At 50.0% G+C, this 15777-nt stretch overlaps 1 protein-coding gene across 5 annotated transcripts in view; it reads left to right on the top strand.

Annotated features, from left to right (window-relative positions):
• Nucleotides 1-15777, top strand: part of CRACD (capping protein inhibiting regulator of actin dynamics) — a 150302-nt gene that overhangs the window by 107960 nt on the left and 26565 nt on the right. For 4 of the 5 annotated variants that reach the window (XM_067035775.1, XM_067035774.1, XM_067035772.1 and 1 more), the window contains 4 exons: nt 3317-3481; nt 5916-5984; nt 8200-8382; nt 9039-11769. In XM_067035775.1, the coding sequence (XP_066891876.1) occupies nt 3317-3481; nt 5916-5984; nt 8200-8382; nt 9039-11769 (3148 nt within the window). Of the gene's footprint in view, nt 1-3316; nt 3482-5867; nt 5985-8199; nt 8383-9038; nt 11770-15777 lie in introns of those variants that run through there. The other variant, XM_067035776.1, reaches the window with a different exon arrangement.

Raw genomic sequence — 15777 nt, 5'->3', positions numbered from 1 at the left:
CATGGCCTTGGACCTTCAGCCCTGGCCTGGCCTGTTCCACTGTCTCATTCCCAACCACTGCAGGGTGTGTCTGTGAAGACAGTCCTTTGTCTGGACAGAGGCTGTAACCCTCTCCCTAGACGAGGGCCGTCATTTCTTTCATGACCTGGGTCCTCCCCTCCTCCATCCCACGCCCTCCTCCCAAGCTCCCTAGCCAGCAGCCCAAACTTGTTTTCTCTAGAGGGATTTTAAATCCAGCTGTTTTATGGAGATGCTCATCGTTATTCTCAAAGGCAACAGCATTGTGTTTCTTTTGCCAGGATGCCCATATCTGTGACATAAATCAACCCTCTGATGATACACACACATTCTCCCTCCCTCCCTCCCGCTTCTTCTTCCTTCTTTCCCAAACACCTTCCCCACCCCACCCACTCCTTTCAGATGTTGTACCTGCCACCAAGGCTGCAGCTTCTCCTCCCTGTTCCTCTTCTCTGCCCCCTGCACCCTCCTTTCAAGTTGCCTCTTTCTTTAACTCTCTACTTCATTTCTTAATATCACTCTCTCCATTTCCCAGCTTTGTCCCATGCACCTTATTTTATCTGTTCCTATTGCATCTAATATTTTTTCCCATTTTCTCTTTCATTTTCCATTGGCAGCCATGATACCCATCCCATCTTTGGAGTTTATTTCAATCCAGACTGGGATTACGTTTGGCCATATTCTTTCTTTTCTTTTCTTTTCTTTTTATCCTAAGCATCAGGGTGGACCAACATCAGTGTTCTAAAAAGTGCCCTAATGAAGAATAATATCAGCATATTCATTCTTTTCTGTGATGGTGGCAGAAATCCTAACTAAAGGGCATTTAGGGTATTAAGCCAGGTTCTCCTTGGAAGCTCATTCAAGGATTATTCTTTCCATTATAAGTAGAAGAAATACCCTCATCTTAGACATTCAAGAGCATTGGTAGATGGCACACCCTAACAGCAGGGGGTCTCGGTCTCAGGTGATTGGGGAAAGTTTCCAGCTCTTGGCCAGCACTCCTAGAGAAGGGATAACTGGTCAACCAAAGGCTGGCCTGGGAGTCCCAGAACGAATCCCTGCTCAGGCTGTCACTAGGATGCTGGAACTCCTCCTGCCACTTTTGCCCACGTCCCCGTCCCTCTCCCCCAGGGTAGCAAGTGAGACGGGCCTGTGGCTTTGTTACACCGTGTCCTCTCGTCTGACACCATCGACTGTTCTAACTGTGCCTGCTTATTGATCTGCTTAGAGTAGATACTAACTGCCGCTTCCTGCTAAACTTGTTTTTAGAAGATAACCCGTTTTCAGCCTTCTCCTCCCCGAAACCCTTTTAGGCTGCTCAAGCTGTACTTCACTGGCTGAACTCGGGCTTTTGATGTGTGCTCCCTCCCTGGGGTGCCAGGGGAGCCAGGCTCAGGCTGAGATACCAGCAGATCAAATACGAGTCCTTGTCTCTCTGTGCTCCTGACTTGGCATGCTGGGGTGCGTGCCCCCGGGATGTGGGGAGGAGGGCCTGGGGCTCATCTCTTTCATGTCTCTGCAATCTCACCATCCACCATGCAAGGCCGAGGCGGGGGAGCTGAGTGCAGGTGGGTGGATTTGATACCCTGGAGTTCAGAGAGAGAAGGGGCATATTTCCCTTGAGGGAGTCCTCTGCTGGGGAACTTCAGTGAGGTAGTAAAAATGCTGCATCCTCTCTTTCTTTCTGCCCCTAAAAGAAGAAGGAAGTGCGACATTAAATTTATGAGAACCAGTGGAGTGCAATGAAAATAACACTGAATGTGTTTTAGAAGACATGGATTCAAATCCCTTTGGGACCACTCATTCTTTCCATAAGCTTGGGCCAGTCACCTCTCCCCACTGGACCTCTGACTTTTTTTGTAAAGTGAGGGGGTTGGATAATGTGATTGCTAAGGCTTTTTGCAGCTTTGTGGGATTAAATATTGGCCACATTAGAGATAAATATCAGATAATGTAGTCTCTATTTTTTCTTTCATTTGAAGCATAAAAAGACTGTGAAACCCAAGTACCTAGATCTAGAGCAGTAATTCTCAGCTGGAGGCGACTTTAGCCCCCAGGGGACATTGGACAAAGCCTGGAGGCATTTTTGGTTGTCTAAACAGGTTGAAGAGGGGTTGCTACTAGCATCTGCTGTCCTGGGGTGATGCTAAACGTCCTATAGTGCACAGAACAGCTCCCACAACAAAGAATTATCTGGCCTCAAATGTCAGTAGCGCCGAGGTTGAGAATCCCTGATGTCGATAAAGGCAGTAGTTTGTACAATATGTTCGATTCAGTACAGTACTCTTTCAGATGACCACGGCTTACCTCTTTTCCTTGCTGAGTGTCATTCACTTTCTCTACCCATTAAATATTTTATATCTAATATATCTAGCCCATTAAATATTTTGCCTCTTATTAAAAACTATTATGTTTGTATATTTTTCTTCAGGGAATATAATTCCTTTTTTTAAATCCGGGTTTTCTCTAATTCTGAATATTATTTATCTTCCTAATTTCTATCCCCTGTTTTTCCCTTCTTCTCCCCATCCATTCAGCTCCCTCCCACCAGTGATCAGTCCCTCTTTGGCCCTTCCTCTGGCCTCCTTCTCTGTCCCTTACCCACTTGGTTCCTTCTGGCCCGTAGGGCACAGTGGGTAGCTGCAGCAAGGCGAAGAGGCCATCCTATTGGCAGGACAAGATTGCTTCCATCTTTTCCGTGAACTCAGCATCAATCATGGAAAGACTTGTGGGCCCTGGGGCCTTCTTCCATTTGGCAGTGGTACCCACTGTAACCCGAACAGGATGTTCAGGCTAGGGGCTGGTGAGGAAGGTAGATGAAACATAAATATTCAAGGGGAGTATGTCCAAAAGGGCTGAAGGGTTCCCTTCTTTGTGCAACCACAAGGGTCTTGATTTCCCCCAGTGGTTTTTGCATTTCATGAAACTATTTTCTATCCAATTTTTGTACCTTTAAAAGACTTTTATATAAATAAACTTATAGGTGAATCAAAAAATTTTTGTCATACCCAACTTTTGGATCAGAAATACGGTCTCTCTACCCACCCCCGGAAATGTTGGCATCTCCATGAAAGAGGTGGCTGGATGAAAAAGCTCATGGCTCGAAGGTGGGAAAGAAATACTGGGGAACAGATTCAGTTATTACAGGACTGCATCAGGGTTTACTGGCATGGTGTCTAGTCTGGAAACCAGTCGTGTACAGAATATGCCTCAGTGCCTGCTAGCTATGGGGAATCTGGCTGTGGTTATTGTGAACCGCTTCACTGCTTCAGAACGTCTTTCTTTTGTTTCTCTCCAGCGACAGTTGGGCAAGAACATCAAGTTTGGGCAGCCACCACCCAATGCCATTCCCATGAAGAAGGCAGACAGTGGCGAGGCTCGCTTGGAAGAGGATCCGCTCCTGACCAGTCCCATGGAAATTGTGACTCAGCAGGACGTCATCCTCTCAGACACCGAGAACAAAGTAAGGCTCCTCCAGGGAATGACTTGATTGCTAATAAGCCCAGGAGGGTGCTGGGCAGTGGACAGGGGCATCGGTAACCCTGGGGTCTGCAATGTAGGGAATAAGGTGGGAGAAGCTTTCCTGATGAGTAGCCCAGGGCTGGAAGGCACTTCCCGGGCCAGTGCCTTGATCTGCAGGGGGGCCAGCTTGGAAGAGGGGCGGACAGGGGAGAGGTCCCCCTTGCCCCAGCTCTTCTCAGCGTCTTCCACTTACTCTCGGAGACTCGGGCTGACCCACCTCTTCTGGGAGCCTTGCCCGGCTTCACCTTCAAGCTGCACTGTCTCCTCTGTGCCTTCACTGTGCATCCTTAGTGCTTCTCACACATCTGTACTCCATCTGCATCTGTGTCCACGTAACTATGTTCTCTGCATCTCTAAACGTTGAGTTCCTTGGGGACAAACTGGATCTTACATGTCTCTGTCTTCCCAGGACATCGTTACTGCTGACTTAGGAGTGCTGAATGATTACTTGTCGAACTGGACTAATTTCAAGGGAAATGAGGAAAGAAGTAGGTGCTCAATAAGACAGAACGTATCAAACAGACCACCTCGAAGTCTACTTAGTGTGGAAAGAAAGTCACACTGATCCAGCACTGTCCTATCTAAATTTGGTCTCTTGGTACTTTGAAAGAAACACTCTGAGCGTATCCTGAAATGAGAGTCCCTCTAGCAGCAGAAGGGACACCCTCAGGCCTCTTACGGGAAAAGGAAGAAAAGTCCTACCAATAGCTAGAAAAACTGTTCTCTAGCTGAGGCTCTGAGTCTTCCCATGCTTAAAAGAAAGTATTCTCTGTGCTGTGCCTACCATGATGCCTGAAATGACATTGGGTGTTATTAAGATGCCCCTTGAAGAAATTGTGCTTGTTATCAGCTAATATGTCATAAGAGTAGAACAAAAGATAAGTGACTTGTAGAGCAAAGGAGGGAAGGAAAGAAAAGGTGGACAATCTCCTGTGTTGCCCATCTCTGCCTGGCCCTGGCCCTGATGACTACTGGCGCCTACAGTCGTGGGTGGTGGTGAAGCAGGCATGGGGCCCATCTCTCCCACTGGTCCAACAATGCTCTCTCCAGCCTCCTGAGTGCTGGGCTGCAGCATGGGCCATCAGCCTTGATTCGGGGATTTGCTATGGACCAAAGCAAATGTCTTCCCTGTTACTGAAGATCTAATAAGTGCAGGGCACTGTGGCCTGGGGGAGAGGGAAGGTCGTTCGTTCAGCAGGTGCTTCCCCAGCTGCGGGCATCGCAGAGATGGGCCGGATTAGACAAGGGGCTGCCCCTCCGTGTAGTTTACATTCTAATGAGAGGAGAGTCAGACAGCAAACAAGTCAACACATAGATGCATATCATAATTTTGGATTAATAAAAATGCTGCACAGAAAATAAAACAGGGTGATGGAAACGTGAGTAATATGGATGGAGAGGGGTTGCTTCTTTAGATAAGGAGGTCAGAATAGCCATGAGCAGAACCGGAGGGGTGAAGGGTGTTTTAGGAAGAAGGGAGAGCAAGTACAGAGGCCCAGAGGTGGGACTGAGCTTGTCCTGAAGGAGGAACAGAAAGCAGGCCAGTGGGGACGAGGGCAAAGGGTAGGTAAGCACAGTATAGAGGCTGGATCATGTAGACCACGGGAGAAGGGGTGAATTTTGTTCAAAAAGTCATAGGAAACCTCTGAGTAGTTTTAAGCAGCGCAGTGATAACCTGGTTTGTGTTTTCTGAAGGTGTTTCTAAGTGTGGTACAGAAGAGGGACTGAGGTAGGGCAGGCTGATGTTATGGCTCTGGAAGAGACAATGAGACCCTTTTGTAAACATGGGCGGTACAAGACAGAAGGTATAGCTGGTGCCGATGACGTGATGTGCATGTACCCAGGGCAGGCAGGGCGACTGGGATGTGAATCATCGCCTTTTTCTTCTCCTTCCTTCCTCGCTCCCTTCCTCTCTTCCTTCCAAGTTTTCTTGCCTCCTCTGGTCATCCACTTCCTCAGCCCAGCCCCTGTGTGCCCCTGGAAGGGCCCTCTCTCCTTTTCATGGGGTGGAAGGCAGCCAGCAAAGCCGAGAGCTCTGAAGTTGGGACCCTGCTTCCCAGGTAGGGGGTGGCAGCAGGGCAGCACCTGAGATTCTCTCATCAGTGGGGAAACACATCAAGGACTGAGGTTTGAGACCGCCCAGATGGCAGATGTGTTGAACTCGGGGGAGAGGGGAGCACACACCGTGCCTCAGGAGCCCTGGTGGAGTCCGGACATTTAGCAGAGTCCCCACCGTGAACCTGCCGGCTCTCTGCAGCCAGCTGCGCCCCTGCGTGGAGGAGGGGGTGGCCCTTGCCTGCACAGACACTGTCTGGTTGTCTGCCCAGGACTTCCTGTGCTGGCGTTTGACTTGAGCACTCTCTCTACTGTTCCAGTCCAGTGAGACGCCAAGTTCTCCGGGTCCTCTGAATCTGCCTGGAGCCGGAAGTGAGATGGAAGAGAAGGTAGTATGATTTGAACTTGTGTATGCAGCTTCCTTACTTTAACTTCCATTCTTCCTTTTGTGGGGCGATCTGCTGCCTCACTTTTCCATTCATAAATGCTACCTTTGTCCATTACTTTAAATTCCTTCAAAACGCAACCAGTGGTAGATGTTGGAGCGTCTGTTTCTATGGTGATGTAACTGCTGGAACTGAACCCCCGCTCTGAAAAAGAGCCGCACTCCCGCCACGCCTGTGTTTGGAGTCTCAGGTGTTGGTAGTTTTCCTAGGTGTATCATGTATTTTAAGACACCGGTAAGCCATTGAAAAAAACGTTCAAAAACACCTGAAGGTAAAGAGTGTGTAAGGAAAAGTCTATTTAGAGATGCCCCCCCAAAGACCTTAGCATTTCTCTACTTGTGTGTATTTTTGGTTTTTAACTTACACACGTTCCACTGAAACCTGCAGGAGCCTAGGGAGCCCTGTGGAGGTCACGTGCGCCACTTCTACAGAGGCCAGTCTGCTCCCATGAGAACCTTTCACCTGCACGGGGGTCCAGGGGTCTTCCCGGGGTCTGGCAGACAGTACGGTGAGAACAGGGCATGTCCCTGAGTCTTCTGAAGCGGATGACTCAAGACAGTTCCACCACCCACATGAAGAGGCCCAGCTTGAATAACAAGAAACGAAACATGGCATTAAATCTCAGCTTGAAATGCTTTATCTGCGTCTTCAGTCTATCACATTTGGCTTTAACTCCTTTTACTCACGCATCCATTAGGGGATGGAAATAAATGTTTAATTCATCTCTCTTCAACAGTAGTTTAGAATTTGACACCTATTATAAAGATAACCATAAATAAATAAAAGCTTAGGAGACCAAAGGCTGGGATTATTTTTCCTTACTTCCGTGCTTCTTGTCATAAATTAGTATTTACTGAGCATTCGTTTTGCTCCCGGAGCTAGCTGGCTCCTTTATCTTTGTGCATAAATATGGAAGATAATTGCAGAAAGCAAAGCCACCAGCTAAACCCCATTGACTCTACCCTTTCTGTGCACGGACACAGTCGAAACAGGGGAACCCTGGCCTCCGCTGATGCTGAGCCTGTATGTACCTCAGCTGCTGGAGAAGGCAGTTAGGGCCGTGAGCGCCCTCTGATGCGTGGTGGCGTTCTGTGGCCGGGAGCCCTCGCCTCGCTGCTTGCCTGTGAAAACTCTGAAATTGCAGGCGTGGCTCTCTACCACCTGATCCAGCGTGGACTGTGAGCCTCGGGTCTCTCTGACCTAACTAGATGTATATGCTTGGTCTGAGGTTGCGCTTTGAAAGTGACCACACCTGTATCACAGAGCCGCAAGCAGTTCTGCGGTTCTTCCTTTGCAGAATTGCCTTTCCCCTGTGTGTAGCACATTTCTGCCCTTCACCTTCTCACCCAGGCCTCCTCCTTTTCACTTCCAGTGCACCAGTGCTCGGTGACTTTGGCATGGTCGTGCTAAAACATTTTTGCTGATTAGAAATTTTATGCCCTAGGCAGAGAGGTTATTATACTTTATTGTTCCCTGATTTTTTTAGCGAGTATTTATTGAGCACTTAACCAAATGAGATTTGCTACTTGGGCATAGAGAGGATTGAAACAAAGGCCAGAAAGATACATTCCCTGTTTGAGGAGACTGAAGTGGGAGCTGAGGTATGTACACACCACGTCTGTGGCAGTAGAGGGCTCTTAGAATTACAGAGTTCTTAGCACAGAGATGAGCTAGTCCAGGGCTTAGCAAATTACTACTTACGTTAGGCCTTGTGGCCATAAGTTGCAACTACCAGACTCTGCTTTGTTCTGCTCTTCCTTTTAGCGCAAAGGCAGCCAAGGGCAATGGTGTGGCTCTGTACCAGGAAAACTTTATTCACCCAAACAGTCTTCAGGCAGGACTGGACCACCTTGCCTGTGTCTTACTGACCCCTGATCTAATCTACCCCCCGTACAATTCAGAGTAGGAAAATTAGTCCCTGAAAGATTAAATGACCTTTACAAGTTAATACAGATGATCACTGGCAAAACAAACACTCGGCGTCTTTTGATTATAAAAGCAGTGTTCACTTCACTGTGCCCACGAGCCCCGTCCGCTTGCCAGCATCTCCTGGGCCAGGCTGGGCAAGGTGCAAGCTCCAACAGGTGCTGCCATTCCGAGATTCCCTGCAGGTTGTTCTCTGATCCGGACTGACTTCACATTTCAATCTCCACTGTAGGCTGCTCCAGTTAAAACGTCTCGGCCAAAAAGGCACTTCTCCTCTGCCGGCACCATCGAAAGTGTCAACCTAGATGCCATTCCTCTGGCCATCGCCCGCCTGGACAACAGTGCCGCCAAGCACAAACTGTCCATTAAGCCAAAAAACCAGAGGGTGTCAAGGAAGCACAGGCGACTTGTTGGGGTATGTATGGCCTGGCACACACCCTTGCTGGCTGGGCATTCATGTTGCCTAGCAGGATGGTGCTGTGAGGGCCCTATGGAAGGAACTCGGTCTGTCCCTGTCGGGGATGGCTGTGTCTCAGGCACAAGGGTGACGGGGCCCATTTCCTTTCCACCACCCTTTCTGACTTGTTGCCCGCCGGTGGTGGTGGACCTCAGAGAGAGAGGCTGCCTTCCGAGGGGCTCCGGACACTTTGTGCTTTGCAACAGACGGATGGCCCACTTTCCTCTGCCACGGCTTAGCCAAAGCTTCTTCGGTTTGATTAGAGGAGACTTCTCAGTCACAAGTTTCAGGGGACATTGATGAAGCGCAAATCTCATTTTTCCTCACCTTTCTAATGCTGGACTACCAGTTACCCTACGATTATTCACGTGTATTTTTTTAAAAAAGGAATTTGAGGATGACATGTAGAGAGGAAACACAAAGATGAAATTATTTTCCCCACCCCCAGTTTACTCTTGGTGTGAGGGATACCCGAGGTTACCTGTCTCTGTGCATAGACAGGGGAACGTTGCCCCTACTTTTGAGATTAGGAGGGCCACCCACATTGTGAAATAGGATTGTAACGGTAGCCTGTGCACAAGGAAAGCTAATTCTGTTTCCCTTACCAATGTTAGGATCGACAGAACGAGCAAGGTGGCTTCCCGCATCAGCTGTCCCTAGACCAGAATGGGCACCCTGGAGAAGACAAGCCAATCTGGCATGAAGAGGAGCCAGAGGCGCTGGACTCGGAGGAAGAGAAGCGACGCCAAGAAGAATACTGGCAAGAACTTGAGGCCAAGTGCAAACGGCAAAAGGCCGAAGCGGCAGAGAGGCGACGCCTGGAAGAGCAGAGGCTCCAGGCCCTGGAGAGGAGGCTTTGGGAGGAGAAAAGAAGGCAGGAGGAGCTCTTGGAGGAGGAAGGAGAGGAAGAGGAGGAAGGAGTACAGCTAGAGGCAGCAAAGAGGCAGCGTGAAGAGGAGCCGCAGAGCCCGGAAGAGCCAGGCTGCCGAGGCCCAGAGCTGAGGGAGCAAGACGAAGGAGAGCGCCTGGAAGCCGAGGAGCCGAGATGCCTGCAGGCAGAGGCGCGGCTCCTGGAGAGCCGCGCGCAGCAGGAGGAGCTGGAGGCTCGGAGCCAGCATGAGGCCGAGAAGCTGCGGCGGGAAGAGGAGGAGAGGCGGCAGGAGTTGGAGGCGCAGAGGCGGTGGGAGGAGGGGGAGGAGGAAGAGGGGGAGGGGGAGGGGGAGGAGGGGGAGGAGGAGGAGGAGGAGGACAAACGGATGCAGGAGCTCAGAAGGCAGGAAGAGCTGGAGGCGCAGAGACGGCGGGAGGACGCGGAGGCGAAGAGGAGGCAGGAAGCGGAAAAGAAGCTTCAGGAAGCACCGAGAGTGGAAGAGGAGAATCAGCCGCTGCTGGACCACAAAAGGGGCTTGAGGAGCCCACTTCAGAGCGACACTGCAGAGAAAGCAGAACAAGAACACCTGAAACTCGAGAAGCCAAGAGAAAACTCTGAGGAACCGAGTATTTGGGTGAAGCAGAGCCAAGAGGCCACCGAGCCATCAGGCGAGCAGGCTGGAAAGCAGGGGGATGTTCCCGGGGATCATCGTTGTGGATGGCAGGAAAAGAGGGAAGAAACCAACTCAGAGCTGCCGCAGAAACAAGAGGCCCAGGTGGAAGAGGCGTTGGCTCCAGGAGAGAAGAAAGAAGCTGCCGCTCCAGAAACAGACAGAAAGGTAGAGGAACTCAGATGGCAGGAGGTAGATGAGAGGCAGACCATGCCCAGACCCTACACTTTCCAGGTGTCATCCGGAGGGAAACAAATTCTCTTCCCCAAAGTCAATCTGAGCCCCGTGAAACCCATGAAAGATGAGGGGCTCGCCTCTGGTCCCCAAGAGCCAAAAGCCCCCAAAGCCAGCCCGGCCTCCCACGCCCTGCCCTCGTCCCTGAGCATCCCCCACACGGCCATTCTGGTCACGGGAGCCCAGCTCTGCGGCCCGGCCGTCAACCTGAGCCAGATCAAGGACACGGCGTGCAAGTCTCTCCTGGGCTTGTCGGAAGAAAAGAAGCACGTGGATGTCCCCGCCCTGGAGAACCCACCTCGAGCCCCAGGCGACCCCCGGGCAGGCAGTGGGAAGACCAGGCCCTCACAGGAGTCTCCGAGCAGCGTGGCCGCGCTCGCTGAATGGGCTTCCATTCGGTCCAGAATCCTGAAGAACGCAGAGAGTGACCAGCGCGGCGAGCGAGACCAGTCTCGGCCGGGTGATGAACACACGCCCAGGGGCCGATGTGATTCCCGCGGGAACCTCCGGAGGACCCCGCCGGTAAATGCAAAGTTCTCCATTAAGCCTGCCTGGCAGAAATTCTCTGATGGGGGCGGGGAGACCTCCAAACAGAACACGGAAGCGGAAAGCGTTAGAAAAAGATCCCTGCCGGGCCCCAGCGAAGAGGCCCGCCCCCAGCTCCCTGCTGCTGATACTAAAGAGCCCGTGAAGGGTGCAGAGAAACCGGAGGCGCACGAGGAGCCAACGGACACCACGGAGGGGTGCAAATTTGCCAAAGACCTTCCATCTTTCCTTGTTCCAAGCCTTCCTTACCCTCCACAGAAAGCAGGGGCCCAAGCAGAACCCGTGGTCACTTCGGACAGCGAGACCACAGGTGGAGTAGGAAAGCCGGAGCCCGTGATGCCAGGTGGGGAGGATAAAGCTTCCCCTTTTGGAATAAAATTGAGAAGGACCAACTACTCCTTGCGCTTCCACTGCGACCAACAAACGGAACAAAAGAAGAAGAAAAGGCACAGCAGCACGGGGGACAGTATCAATGGGGCGCCGTCAGCTCCGGGGAGCACAGCTGGAGAGAGAGAGACAGAGGCTGCGGCCCTCAAGCATGGCCCGTCCCTCCCCGCCGAGAGGAGGCAAGCCCCGGCCCCCTGGAAGGACTCTGCTGAAAGCCCTCCCAGCGACTCTCCTCTTGCAGCCCAGCCTGGGCCCCCAGCAGCCAGCAGCCAGCCCCCGGCTCCAGAGCAGGACAGGGCAGCGAACAGAACGCCCTTGGCCCAGAAGCCAGCCCTGGCTCCCAAGCCCGCGGGCCAGACTCCGCCGTCCTCCCCGATCTCCAAGCTGAGCAGGCCCTACTTGGTGGAGCTGTTGGCTCGCCGGGCGGGGAAGCCTGACCCGGAGGCCGGCGAGCCGTGTAAGGAGGGCCGGGACAACAGAGACCCCCGGATGCCCTCACCCCCGCCGACCGAGGAGAGGAAGGACCAGAAGCGGAATGAGGAGGAAGAGGTGGAAACAGAGAGGAAGCCAGCTTCCCCGGCGCCATCTGCCGCCCGGCAGGAAAAGCCTTCCGCGACACCCGAGGCGGGGAGGAAAGGTGCGTAACCGTAGGTTGCAAAACTGCCTCTGTCCAGCCTGTTGTCCGTGCCCGGGGCCGGAAGTAGCCCCCCACCCCCACCCCCGGCCCTGGAGCTGGCGTTGGAGCACTTCCTTAATTAGAGGCTGGTGTCCGGTTCCCCAGGGGCCCTCACTCGTGGATCGTAGTGAGGCTCTTTACTTTTCTTTACAGTTTTGGAGACGTGGACCGACTGTTGCGTGTCTGCAGTTCACACCGTTTATGATCCTTACTTACCCAAGTCATAAGTTGGAGGTGCTGGCACAGACTGATTCGCTTTCGATTGGCAGTGGAAATTGAAACGTGGTCTAAGTTAATGCAGATGGCATTAATCTTTATGAGGGGCCTGTGCGGTGACAGCAAAGACTGGAGTTTCCTAGACCAGTGTCTGTGTTCTATCTCTGGGCACTGGCGGCACCCAGGTGGGAAGTTAGGGGGCTTTGGACAGCCCCCTCTAAGGAGCCTCTGTGTGCATAATCAAGTTGGTCTCAGTTTAATGCACAATGCCCACATATGCGTCCTGACCCCACCAGCTTGCCACTGAGAAGCCCTCCGATACAGAAATTTTAGAGCGACCGTTACTCCTGCCTCGCCCCTAGTGTTTCTTCACGCTGGATGTTTGGGGCAGCGTGGTGATCACTTGGATTGGCTTTGGGGCCCCAAGAACCTTCATCTGATGCTTTTTCTTTTCTGTTTTGCAGAGTAGGTGGTCAGGTGTGGTTCATAGCCCAGGTGGTTACTCGTATTTCTCAGAGAAGTTCTCCCCTCAGGTTTTTTAGGGAAGATTTAGGTAATTGTTTACGTTTGGAGTGATTTTTGCAGAGAAGAGAGCTGTTTCCCAGAGATGTTGGTTTGGTTGCTTGCCTTATGGAAGACGCTCCCGCCCTTTTTAACCAAGCCTTGCTTGGTTTCCTGGACCAGCATGTTGATCAGCAGTGTCCAGACTGTATCTCCCTATTGGTTTCTGTTTTTCCTGCCAAAGAGGAACCCATTTTCAGGTTTTAGTTGTTGTTGTTTTACGTCTATGCTGGGCTCTGGGGGGATAGCCACGGTAAGTCCCCACAAGCCTGTTAAGATCTGTACCTTAGTTTCCCTATGGCCTTGTGGGTCTCGTGGACATAAGCCCCATTGGCTTCCAGAGCTAGATGTTTTGGGGGGCCTGTCACTCAGGTTTCGGAAGTCTTAACAGATGAGGTTCCAGACGTGGGGTCCAAACCCTTTGCTCCTCAGAGAGAAACGGGGAGTGCTGAATTCCCTCCTGGTTGTGGGTCACTCTGCTGGGGATGGGGTTTATGGCGAGATTGTGTCTCAGCCTCTCCTACCCATTTCCATGTGGGTTTTTTTTTTTTTTTTCCTGTTCCGCTGATGTGTTGAAGTCACTCAGCTAGTTTCTGGATTTCTTTCAGAAGGAATTGTTCTGTATGTGGCTGTAAACCCAGTGTGTCTGTGGGAGGAGGGGAGTTCAGGATCCTCCTATGTCACCCTCTTGAACCGGAACCCCCATTTTCAGTTTTGACATTAGCTTTTGTGCTGTTAGCTTTGGTTGGTATCATCAGAGTTCCTCTCACAGCCTGACCCGCTCTGTCACTCTCTTTGTCTTCTCCCAGAGAAATAACGCTCTGTACCGCTTCTTTCTCTTAGAGAGATTCTTACAGTTTTCTACCAAAAACTGTTTCTGCCCCTGTTTTCTTCCTCAGTATCCAGATTCTGGGCTAACAGTCTCTGCTAATTGAATTTTTCTTAATTTGGTAGAAAAGAAGCATGAGAGCAAGGACCATGTGGTGGTCTCTACCTAAGACCATTGGGGTTTTACACGCTCTGTGACTCCAGGCCTGGGCTGACCAACTTTGTTTAACTGAACACCTTATCAGGATAAAAACGTTAAGCCTGGACCTCCAATTTATGTGTTAACTGTATATATATAATACCATCATTAGCTAAAACCCGTGGAGCACCATATGTACTTAGGGTGAGGTTCACTGAAAAAACAGTGGATATAAATCCACATTGCAAATCATGGTGCTGCTTTTTATTTTCTTGGGCCACCTTCTTGTCAGATCTGATTTCTTCACCAAGTATCAGGCAAAGAGCGTGACAGCTCTGCTGTGTTGTTATGCTTGCATTATTAGTAGTATATCCCAATCTGTGCTTTGTTTACTGGAATTTCTTTACACCATTTGTCCACTTCATAACAGATCATCTGGTTCAGAGAAGATATGATATGTCATAAACTCACTGAACTGCTGAAACTCACAATGCAAATAAGCAAAACAAATGAGGACAAGAATGCAAGTCCTCTCCCTGCATTGCATCACAGAGCTCCCAGCTTCCCTCCTGAGTCTGTCTGTCTCTATTTCCAATTTTTTTAAATTGAAGTGTAGTTGATTTACAATACTGTGTTAGTTTCAGGTGTACAGCATAGTGATTCATTTTTTTGTGCGTTTTTTTTGCAGGTTATATTCCATTATAGGTTGTTACAGGATATTGGGTATAATTCCCTTGTTGCTTATATATTTTATGTATAGAAGTTTGTATCTGTTAATCCCATACTCCACATTTGTCCCTCCCACTTCCCTGTCCTCTTTGGTAACCATAAGTTTGTTTTCTATGTCTGTGAATCTTTCTGTTTTGTATACAGTCATTTGTATTATTTTGTAGATTCCGCATGTGATATCATATGGTATTTGTCTTTCTATGACTTTTTTCACTAAGCATAATATTCTCTAGGTCCATCCATGTTGCTGCAAAAGGCAATATTTCATTCGTTTTTATGGCTGAGTATCCCACTATGTATACACACACACATCCATATATAAATATATACACACATATATATATCACATCTTAAGTCAATTATCTGTGGGGATTTTTTGCTTTTTCTTAATCTTTATTTTTATTTTGTTTATTTTCTTTTTGGCTGTGTTGGGTCTTCGTTTGCTGCTCACGGGCTTCCTCTAGTTGCGGTGAGCGGGGGCTACTCTTCCTTGTGGTGTGCGGGCTTCTCACTGCAGTGGCTTCTCTTGGTGCGGAGCACCAGGCTCTAGGTGCACGGGCTTCAGTAGTTGTGGCACACGGGCTCTAGAGCGCAGGCTCAGTAGTTGTGCTGCACGGGCTTGGCTTAGTTGCTCCGTGGCATGTGGGATCTTCCCGGACCAGGGCTCGAACCCGTGTCCCCTGCATTGGCAGGTGGATTCTTAACCACTGTGCCACCAGGGAAGCCCTGTCAGTTATCTGTTGATGGTCATTTGGGTTGCTTCCATGTCTTGACTGTTGTAAATAGTGCTGCTGTGAACACTGAGGTGCATGTATCTTTTTGAATCAGAGTTTTCATTTTTTCCACCACATGTACATCCGGGAGTAGAATTGCTGGATCACATGGTAGTTCTATGTTTAGTTTTTTAAGGAACCTCCATACTGTTCTCCATTGTGATTGCACCATTTTACATTCCCACCAACAGTGTAGGAAGCTTCCCTTTTCTCCACATCTTCTCCAGTATTTATTATCTGTAGACTTTTTGATGACAGCCATTCTGACCTATGTGAGGTGACACCTCATTGTGGTTTTGATTTGCATTTCTCTAATAATTAGCATTATTGAGCCTCTTTTCATGTGCCTGTTCGCCATCTGTATATCTTCTTTGGAAAAATGTCTATTTAGGTCTTCTGTGCATTTTTTGATTGGGTTGTTTGTCTTTTTTATTTTTCCTTCTATTTTTTGGCCGCACCATGCGGCATGTGGGATCTTAGTTCCCTGACGAGGGATCGAACCTGCGCCCCCTGCAGTGGAAGCATGGCGTCTTAACCACTGGACAGCCAGGGAAGTCCCTGTTTGTCTTTTTGATACTGAGTCATATGAGCTGTTTGTATATTTTGCATATTAACCCCTTATTGTTTGCAAATATCTTCTCCCATTCCATAGGTTGACTTTTCATTTTGTTGATGGTTTCCTTCCCTGTGCAAAAGCTTTTAAGTTTGATTGGGTTACATTTG

This window comes from Kogia breviceps, chromosome 6 (genome assembly GCF_026419965.1).
Source record: "Kogia breviceps isolate mKogBre1 chromosome 6, mKogBre1 haplotype 1, whole genome shotgun sequence".
Lineage (NCBI taxonomy): Eukaryota > Metazoa > Chordata > Mammalia > Artiodactyla > Physeteridae > Kogia > Kogia breviceps.
Note: the sequence above shows the minus strand (reverse complement) of the source record. Positions and strands in the feature narration are given on the sequence as shown.